The 11046-nt window shown below is 36.1% G+C and overlaps 1 protein-coding gene and 1 pseudogene across 1 annotated transcript; both read left to right on the top strand.

Annotated features, from left to right (window-relative positions):
- The first annotated feature begins 2775 nt into the window (after positions 1-2775).
- On the top strand, positions 2776-3735 carry LOC147372171 (olfactory receptor 6C1-like; annotated as a pseudogene).
- A 5394-nt stretch (positions 3736-9129) lies between these two features.
- On the top strand, positions 9130-10064 carry LOC147372170 (olfactory receptor 6C3-like). Its single transcript, XM_086403973.1, has one exon. It carries the CDS (start codon positions 9438-9440, stop codon positions 10062-10064), a length of 627 nt encoding a protein of 208 aa, XP_086260099.1. The 5' UTR covers positions 9130-9437.
- Positions 10065-11046: the final 982 nt, after the last annotated feature.

The following is an 11046-nucleotide window of genomic DNA, read 5'->3' as shown; positions in this document are numbered from 1 at the left end:
ATGGTATCTAACCATCTCAGCCCTTGCTGCCCCATTCTCCTTTTGCTTTCAGTCTTTTCCAGCATCAGGGTATTTTCCAATGAGTTGGCTCTTCACATTAGGTGGCCAAAGTATTGCTGCTTCATTCACCAACAGTCCCTCCATTGAATATTAATGGTTGATTTCCTTTAGGATTGACTGGTTTGATTTCCTTGCAGTCCAAGGGACTCTCAAGAGTGTTCTCCAGCACCATCATTTGAAGGCATCAATTCTTGGGCCCTCAGCCTTCCTTATGGTCCAACCCTCTCATTCATACATGACTACAGAAAAACCTATAGCTTTGACGATATGGACCTTTTGGGTAAAATTATATCTTTTCTTTTAAATATTGTTTATGTTTGCCATAGCTTTTCTTCCAAGGAGCAAGCGTCTTTTTATTTCATGGCTGCAGTCATTGTCCTTAGTGATTTTAGAGCCCAAGAAAGGAAATCTGTCACTGCTTCCACTGTTTCCACTTCTGTTTTCCATGACCTGATGGGACTGGATGCCATGATCTTAGACTCTTAAATGTTGAATTTTAAACTAGTTTTTTTCACTCTCTTCTTTCATCCTTATCCAGAGGCTCTTTAGTTCCTCTTCACCTTCTGCCATTAGAGTGGTATCATCTGCATATTTGAGGTTGTTGATATTTTTCTGGGCAATCTTGGCTCCAGTTTGTGCATCATCCAGCCTGGCATTTCACATGATGTACTCTGGGGTTTCCCTGGTGGCTCAGAGGTTAAAGCATCTGTCTGCAATGCAGGACACCCAGGTTCGATCCCTGGGTCGGGAAGATCCCCTGGAGAAGGAAATGGCAACCCACTCCAGTATTCTTGCCTGGAGAATCCCATGGAGGGAGGAGCCTGGTAGGCTACAGTCCATGGGGTTGCAAAGAGTCGGACATGACTGAGCTACTTCACTTCACTTTACTCTGCATAGAAGTGAAATAAGCGGGTGACAAAATACAGCTTGGATGTATCCCTTTCCCAATTTGGAACCAGTCCATTGTTCCATGTTTGGTTCTAACTGTTGCCTCTTGACCTGCATACAGGATGCTCAGCAGACAGGTAAGATGGTCTGGTATTCCCATCTCTTTAAGAATTTTCCACAGTTTGTTGTGATCCACATAGTCAAAGACTTTACTGTAGTCAGTGCTTCAGTTATTTAAATAAACTGGTTAAATGATTTCTGCTACTGTTAGTTATGATGACAAAATAAAGACTTTATTGCTCTTTAATGGATTATACTAGTAGCCTGACAAAATAGAACTTCAATTAAGGGAATATTATTGTAGATAAAATACAAATATAATGTAAAAATCAGAATATACACATATAGATAGAGAGAGAATGCTAATAATATTTAGATAGGAGAATTTGGAAGAAAAAAAATGTGTTCTCCTGAAGATAATGTTTTATTTTAGATACTGACACACTTTGGTTTCCTTAGCTCATGACACAGACCCAATATACTTAATGGCCACTCTACCTCCTTTCTACTCTTGACTATCTAACATCTGAGAAGACCACCAAAACAGATACATGACCTGGATTCCTTTATTCCATTATCTGGGGCTTCAGATGAGTAGGAGGTTGGTGAGTGTGAGTCTGATTCAAAACTTAGAAATCTGTCATGTAGCTCAAGATTTATCTTCCATGATTTTCCTTTTGGAAACATATGCACTGAATGGCCTTTTTCCTGACACATTTGGCTTTTCTATATTACACTAGGAAACAATCATTATATGAGAAACTAGGTGACACATATTAGAACAGGATGATTTACTGAGGTTGAAGAAAAGACAAAGAGTATCCCTAAGGAGGGGATTCTGTGGAGACTGTTTTTAAGAATCAACAGGTATACTGTATTTATGTTTTTCCTTCTGGCTTACTTCACTCTGTATAATAGGCTCCAGTTTCATCCACCTCATTAGAACTGATTCAAATGTATTCTTTTTAATGGCTGAGTAATACTCCATTGTGTATATGTACCACAGCTTTCTTATCCATTCATCTGCTGATGGACAGACAGCAAAAGAGACACTGATGTATAGAACAGTCTTATGGACTCTGTGGGAGAGGGAGAGGGTGGGAAGATTTGGGAGAATGGCAATGAAACATGTAAAATATCATGTAGGAAACGAGTTGCCAGTCCAGGTTCGATGCATGATGCTGGATGCTTGGGGCTGGTGCACTGGGACGGCCCAGAGGGATGGTATGGGGAGGGAGGAGGGAGGAGGGTTCGGGATGGGGAACACATGTATACCTGTGGCGGATTCATTTTGATATTTGGCAAAACTAATACAATTATGTAAAGTTTAAAAATAAAATAAAATTGGAAGAATAAAAAAAAAAAAAGACAGAAAAAAAAAAAAAAGAATCAACAGGTACCTTTCTTCTTCCTGTATTTCCTAGCTTTGAGAAAAACATAGATTATAATCCTTGCTTTTCATGTGAAGAACATGTTTTTTGTACAAGATTTTTAAAAATATTTTTAGCCTGATACCCAATTTGTAAACTAGGGATTTTATAAAATAACACTTTGTGAATCAAAATTGTGACATGTAGTAAAAACTTGCTTCAAAACAAGTTATTTATTTCATTAACTGTTAAACAATCTCCTGAATTACGTTAGCAGAGCATAGTAGGTTTCATTTCAGAGCCAAATCCCAGTGCTATACTTGGATAGTCCCCTTTTCTGGGTCTTCTGTTTATGCATTCTCCTGAAGGTTATTCAAAAGAAGAAGAAGAAAAAAGAATGAGAGACTACACAGAAATAACAGGGTTTATCCTCCTGGGACTGTCAGATGACCCACAACTTCCAGTTGTGAGCTTTATCTTTCTGCTCATCACCTACATGCTCAGCATCACTGGGAACTTGACCATTATTGCCCTGACCCTGCTGGATGCCCACCTCCAAACCCCCATGTATTTCTTCCTCAGAAATTTCTCCTTATTAGAAGTTTCATTCACAACTCTCAGTATACCCAAGTTCTTGGCCACCATGATTACAGGAGGTAAAAACCATCACTTTTAGTGATTGTATGGCTCAGTTATTTATTTTATTTTATTTTATTTTATTTTCATTTTATTGGGAGTCACTGAGTTTTATGTTCTGGCTGCAATGTCCTATGACCGTTACATTGCCATCTTCAAACCGCTGCATTACTTGACCATCATGAATCACAGAGTCTGCACACTGCTTGTCTTGGGCTCTTGGCTGGCTTCATTCTTAATCAAATACCCATGAGTAATGTTCTTCCTACAGCTTGATTACTGTAAGTCCAATGTTATTGACCATTTTAGTTGTGATTATTTCTCCTTATTATACCTTTCTTGTTCAGACACCAAATTCCTAGAGATAGTAGGGTTTTCCTGTGCTGTGTTTATTCTCTTCTGCACTTTAGTGTTAATAATACTGTCCTACACATATATCATCAGAACAATTTTGAAGATCCCTTCTACTACTCAGAGGACAAAGGCCTTTTCCACGTGTTCTTCCCACATGATTGTCATCTCCATCTCTTATGGCAGCTGCATTTGCATGTATATGAATCCATGAGCAAAGGACAGGGTGTCTTTGAGTTAGGGGGTGGCTGTGCTAAACACCTCCATAGCTCCCATGCTGAACCCCTTTATCCATAGCCTAAGGAATCAGCAAGTCAAGTGAGCCTTCATGGACATGGCAAGGAGGACTATATTTTTCTCAAGCAAATGAAAAATAAAAGTCCTGTTTTATGAATTAGACACATAGGAATGAAAAGCAATTAAATAAAATCCAGGAATTTCAAAATCTATTAATATCTACACAGCCTCCTTGATTTATTTTTCATCATTCATAGTTTTATTGCCAGCAGTTTATCAAGGATATTTGCATATGTATATTTTCTTTTTGCCATTCAAATTTGAATTATTCATGTATATATATATATATACACACACATATACACAAATATATGCTTATATAGCATACATTTTTTTTCCATTCAATTTGCAATCCTTCTCTCATGTACTGTTTTTCCTTTACGGCTGGTTTTTCTGGTCTGTACCTATGGGGGTGATTATATTTCCTTCTTTGAAACATTTTTAATTTCATATTTCACACTAATTTTTAGAAAATTAAAGTCAGAAAGAGGCAGAGGAGGTGCACACAAGAGAGAATAGTGTTTTACAATCTCACCAAAAATCAGGTTTTCTAGAAATTAAATGAATATTAGATCATATTTGGTCCCAGTTGTGCTCTCAGGGGTCACCACTGCAGCTGGGAAGTTGCAGAAGGCAATGGCAACCCACTCCAGTACTCTTGGCTGGAAAATCCCATGGACAGGGGAGCCTGGTAGGCTGTAGTCTATGGGGTCACTAAGAGTTGGACACAACTGAGTGATTTCACTTCACTTCAAGTGATATTTAATCTTATTTTTAATTTTTAATCTTATTTTTAATTTACTACACAAAGACTATAAACATAATCTGACAGTCTTATTAGAATTTTGCATGCACTTTCCTTTTCATACTGTGGCCTATGTTATTAACTATGTGAAAAATAGTACAACTAAAAGAAAAATGTAATTACATTTTCTTGAGAAATCAAAAAACTTTTCCCATTATGGAGTTTGGCATTTTCTGTGCTGTTGTTCAGTCGCTCAGCCATGTCCAACTGTTTGCGACCCCATGGACTGAAGACTCCCTGGCTGCAGAAGACTGCACCCAGGCTTCCCTGTTCCTTACTATCTCCTGGATTTTGTTCAGACTCATGTCCATTGAGTGGATGATGCCATTCAAATATCGCTATATTATTCTTCAATTCAAAAAACTATTATAATGAATAGTTGCTTAGGGAAAATTATGATACAGACCCTGCTTTGGGGAAATGCCAATATTAACATATATACGATAACAATTCTTTTGAAAAGCCTGAAGAAACTGGCAACTTAAAAAAAGTTGAGAGCTGTGTGTTAAGTTTTTAGGTGGGCAATATGAGCAACCCAGGAGACAGTGCCTCAGATAACTGAGAAACTTGAGAAACTGTTCCAAAGAGGTACGGGGGAAGGTTAGTATATATGTGATTTTGATATGCAATTAAGCACACATTTATTTTAGATTTTCTGCTGGTCTTGTGAAGCTTCTGCCAGTCATGAGAAACAATTTGCACCATGAAGAATTTTAGTACTTTTCTAGATATGAGGAGATACAAGAATTGGGCTCATAAAATCAGCTCCTGAGTGTATCTAACTATCTGAAGACCTGTCCTGGCAGTTTTCCTGGAGCAGAGAGTGCCTCATTTCTTCTTTCAACCCTCAATCCTCAGGGAGTGTTGAAGGTCAGCAGTTGCAGCAGCACATGATTTAATCCTTTTAGAGTTTATATGGCAAGTAGCCAACCAACTGTCAATTTGTACTTGCTGGATACCAATATGACTACATTTGCTATGGTCAGTTGTATATTTAAATAAATGCTTGATATTAAGCTGGTCTTTTGATAATCAATAACTAAGGTTTTTTTTTTTTAATAACTTTCTCATATCTGTGGCTATTTCGAGATAATAGCTTATACATACAATTCTTTTAATTGTCTCTTTAAGTGATATGCCTAATCAGTATTAGAGAAACTAACAGTACCAAAGTTTTAATATACACAAGATTGAGATTTTCTTGTTAAAAATGCTTATTTTAAGCAGTAGAATATGATATCTTATGGAAAATGTACTAATTAGAATTTATGTGAACAATTGTACAAGATCATACAATTCTGGCCCTGAACATTTTTTTTTCTTTTCTGTTTTCCATGAAGTCAAAAACTGGAATAATAATGGAGAGTGCTCAAACTCATCCTACACTTTTAAACCATTATTATAGGAAGACTGTAATCATAATTCATTGAACTAAGTTCTGATATTCTTGTACTATACTCAGTTGAAAGTCTTAGATACATCATTTGCTGAAACACACAGAAAATAACATAAACCATACTGAGGAGATTTCCACACTGTAGGGAAGTCATGCAGTTACTTTTTCTTCCCCTCATGCTGGACATTTATAATTTCTAAGCCTAACTGGAAACATGTGAAAATACTGACTTGATTTATAACTGTGACTTCTTAATGACTTAAAAAAATATACCATGGACTGTAGATAGGTGTAGCTCTGGTAATTAAAAGAACTTTAATATTATTGCAAAAGATATGAGAGAGTTTATGTTGATATTATCAGATAATACAGCTCTCCTCATAACACTATGCAAATTCCTTAGTGGTTATTATAAATGTTGGTAATCTGTATGAGCATTTTGATTATTAATATCACCAGTCAATACATAATTTTTTCTATAAAAGGGTCATATATTAATAATTTAGAATTTGTAGAACATAAGTCCTTGAGGTAACTAACTCTCCCCCTCTGTAGTGTGGATGCAGCTCTGAACAACATGTAAGTGAAAGGGCTAAGGCATGTCTAATAAAGCTTTTAATAAAAATAGTTCATGAGCCAAATTTGCCCAATAGGCTATAGATAGTCTATCCACTTACTGTCTTAAAATTTCCCATAAACTTTGACCAATTGGGAAAAAATAATAAAATATTTTCAGAGAAAAAGATAAGATAAATATTTCTGCAAGAGAATAACAATTACAGATAACCTCATAAAGTTGTTGACAGGATTTAAAGAGGCAATATGAAGAAAACAATTAGAATAATTCTGCTGCTGCTGCTGCTGCTGCTAAGTGTCTTCAGTCGTGTCCGACTCTGTGCGACCCCATAGACGGCAGCCCACCAGGCTCCCCTGTCCTTGGGATTTAGGTCCGGACTATAGTAATTGCTGAAAAAATTTATCTCTACTCTCCTCTTTCTTTTCCTCCTCATTGTTATCAGAAGTACTATTAATAATGTAAAGAATATATATATATATGTTTCTAATCTTTTATTTTAAGCACAGTAAACATTGTAATGGTCTGTGACATTTTATTGATTATTTACATAGTCCTGAATGAGAGGCTTGCTGGGTAGAGTATTCTTGGTTGTAGGTTCTTCCGTTTTCATCACTTTAAATATATCATGCCATTCCCTTCTGGCTTGTAGAGTTTCTGTTAAAAAGTCAGCAGATAACCTGATGGAAGTTCCCTTGTATGTTATTTTTCCCTTGTTACTTTTAATATTTAATAAAGTTCTTATATAACTTAGAATTATTAAAGAAACTTGAAGCTCCAACAATAATGAAGTCTAAAGATAAGTAATGAAGTGTATATGTAGAAAACTTTTATATGCCAAGAATATGACTAAAACTAAAGTAGATTGAGTGCTATTTTTGTAAGATTTCACATGTGTTTCATTACTCAAAAATAGAAAATAATTGTGATTAATGAAAAGGATTATTTTGTAGAAGTCTTCATTGAACTCTTCTGTGGGATGAACATAAACATTCCCAAGAGAGATTCACTATAGAAGAGAGTCAGGAGGCTCTGAGAACACCAATGGTAGCTTCCAGAAATCCCCGATGTTCCACATCATAGCACAGCTGTCGCCTGGCCTTTGTTCCCAGGAGATCAACACAGGTCTCTCTTCATAGGTCACAACAGCTAAACTTGAATATTTGAGCATTTAGTGCAACTAAATGCCAGATCCTAGTTTAAGTATCTACACTCGTAATGCCCCACTTTGCCATGCCACTTGCAGTTCTCACTTTAAATATTGCTCCCTTAAACTTCTAGACCAACCTTACTGAAGAGGATGATAGAAGTTCCATATCTTCTTAAGGTTTTTGATATTCCATTTTTATTTTTCATGAATCATCATAAAATAGAGAAAAATATTCAAATTTGATTTGTGTGATGTTTACTAGTGTCTGGCAGAGTAGCGACGATTTATCTTCTATTATTCACAGCAGAAATGTGAATATCTAAAATAAGATAAGGGAGCTATAATGATTTTAGTAAACCAGATACGCAGAATGATAGATACATCCAGTGGAGCTGGGAATCAGCTGAATGGCTTTGGATTAATAGGAGAGGTTTTCCTCTACATTTCTGGAATATCCTTTTGGATTAGTCACCTCATGCAAAAGATAAATGTGGGGTAGAACTCCAAGGGAATAAAACAGTTTTTCATAAAGTTCAATAGCTGAGAAGCAAGGATGTTCAAATGGAAGATGTACTGGGCTAAAGTCTGGGTGACAGAGCTGCTACTATCTGAGGCAAGTAGTTATTTTTCAGTTTGTGCTTCAATGCAAAATACAAAATTGATAAATACTGCATATCCTTTTAAGCTCAAAAATATACACAGTTTTCTATACATATAAAATTTCTATATATATATTCATAGAAAATCTTAGAGAATGTCAAACATTAATGATTTCAAAGGAATTATCAGACAAACCATTAAGCGAATGTTATTTTATATATAAAATAATTAGGCTATTTATTCTATTTTCTTGTAAATAATATCTAATACCTATAGTATATTTTCATATTGATAATTACATTCATAAATACTAATATAAAAATAAAGCTGGTAATTAAATTATTTAATCATTAAACATTTTAAAGTTTATTTTATTTGCTAAGAAAATCATGAAGTTGTTTCTTGTTTCATTAAAGGTGTTGCTACTTTATTTTTCTAAGTTTCATCAATATCTTATGATGCAAGTAAGATCATCCACTTCTCTTTTATTTATTTATTTTTTAAATTTATTTTAATTAGAGGCTAATTACTTTACAATATTGTATTGGTTTTGCCTTCTGATACCTACATGACAAAAAATGATGTATGTTTTATAGGATTATCCCAACAAAACTGCAAGGACTTGCACAAATTAGACAAAACAAAAAATATCAAATTAATTTATCATCTCTAAATAATATGACTCATATAAAGATTTCCTAACTTCTCCTGTTAGATTTAGAACAAGAGAACTATTATATAAAACATGACCCATAAATATGTTTTAAGAAAAAATGTAAATAAGGTATTAAAAGAAAACAATATAGGCATGAATTAGATAGAATGCTTTAGAATTGATGATGATATTGATCATAATGAATTATATTTTCATCTCTTTCTTTTAATACACTTTCTATCTAAATATATTTAAAAGAAGAAAAAAGGAGGAAAAAAGAGAAAGAAATGAACCACACAGTGATCACAGAGTTTGTTCTTCTAGACCTTTCTGATGATCCTGAGCTTCAGATTGTGATTTCCCTCTTTTTATTAATCACATATGTATTAAGTGTCACTGGAAACCTGACCATCATCACCCTAATGTGGGTGGACTCCGATCTCCAGACGCCAATGTATTTCTTCCTCTGAAACTTCTCTTTCTTAGAAACCTCCTTTACTACTGTGTGCATCCCTAGATTTCTGGGGCAATTATTACCAAAGACAAGACTATTTCTTAGAACAATTGTGCAGCCCAACTATTTTTCTCTATTTTCATGGGGGTGACTGAATTTTACATTCTAACCGCCATGTCCTATGACTGCTATGTTGCCATCTGCAAGCCCCTGCATTACACAACCATCATGAGCAGGAAACTCTGCAGCGTGTTTGTGCTCTGTGTTTGGCTCAGTGGGTTTCTAACCATTTTCCCGCCCCTTATGCTTCTCCTCCAACTGGATTACTGTGCTTCCAATGTCATTGATCACTTTGCATGTGACTATTTCCCCCTTTTACAATTGTCTTGTTCAGATACATGGTTCCTAGAAATAATTGGTTTTTACTTTGCTTTGGTTACCTTGCTATTCACTTTGGCCTTAGTGATTTTGTCATATATGTACATTATCAGAACTATTCTGAGAATCCCATCTGCCAGTCAGAGAAAAAAGGCCTTCTCCACTTGTTCCTCTCACATGATTGTCATCTCCATCTCCTATGGAAGCTGTATATTCATGTATGCTAATCCCTCGGCCAAAGAAAAGGCGTCATTGACAAAAGGAGTAGCTATTCTCAATACCTCTGTGGTCTCCATGCTGAACCCCTTCATCTACACCCTGAGAAACCAGCAAGTGAAACAAGCCTTCAAAGACGTGGTCTATAAAGCAGTCTTTTCTGCCAATAAATGATTTTTTTGGTCAACTTTAAAGGCCAGTTTGGTTAATTCCTGAAGTTCCTTAAAGTCTGTATAACCATGGTTGGTCTTTATAGTCTCTTAACATGCCACCTGACAGTTAATATATTATTTTTCCAGTCTGCTGCTTCTACTTCCACTCCTGTTTCTCCAGTGTATTGTTTTTTAACATTTAAAAATATAATAAAGGTTATTTCTCATGCAGAACTTTTGTAAAAATGAAATGTATTTCTTTAAGACATAGCACAATGTGAAAGATGGTTTTAATTCTCTTCATCAGTCCCTGAAAAGATCCTATGATACCACCTTGTACTTCAAATATAGAGTTTCAAAATGAGTGTGTAATTTCCTGTGTATTTTCAAGATGAACATTAATATTTCCTATGGTTTAAAGCGGAGAAGGCAGTGGCACCCACTCCAGTACTCTTGTCTGGAAAATCCCATGGACGGAAGGGCCTGGTGGGCTGCAGTCCATGGGGTCGCTAGGAGTCGGACAGGACTGAGCGACTTCACTTTCACTTTTCGCTTTCATCCATCAGAGAAGGAAATGGCAACCCACTCCTGTATTCTTGCCTGGAGAATCCCAGGGGGAGCCTGGTGGGCTGCCGTCTATGGGGTCGCACAGAGTCGGACATGACTGAAGCGACTTAGCAGCAGCAGCATTGTTTAAAGAATCTATATATTCTGTGTGATATTACGTGTGAAATGAAAATATCTCCTGCCATATCAACAAACAAGAAACGTCACAGCCATCAGCAATTTCTGGTCTCCAAATGTGAATACTATGCTAAGTCACTTCAGTCGTGTCCGACTCTATGTGACCCCATAGACAGCAGCCCACCAGGCTTCCCTGTCCCTGGGATTCTCCAGGCAAGAACACTGGAGTGGGTTGCCATTTCCTTCTCTACCAAATGTGAATGAGAGCTCCGAAAACTGAGATCCAGTAGAGTCTCATTCCCTCATGGTGATTGCCGAGT

Source organism: Bos grunniens, chromosome 5 (assembly GCF_055505025.1).
Source record: "Bos grunniens cultivar Pamir isolate PY7600 chromosome 5, Bosgru_T2T1.0, whole genome shotgun sequence".
NCBI classification, from domain to species: Eukaryota; Metazoa; Chordata; class Mammalia; order Artiodactyla; family Bovidae; genus Bos; species Bos grunniens.
This window is presented reverse-complemented; position numbering and strand designations above follow the sequence as displayed.

Bases quoted from the DNA above. Each gene is read 5' to 3' on its own strand.
- LOC147372170 (XM_086403973.1), top strand. From the start codon at position 9,438: ATGGGGGTGACTGAATTTTACATTCTAACCGCCATGTCCTATGACTGC.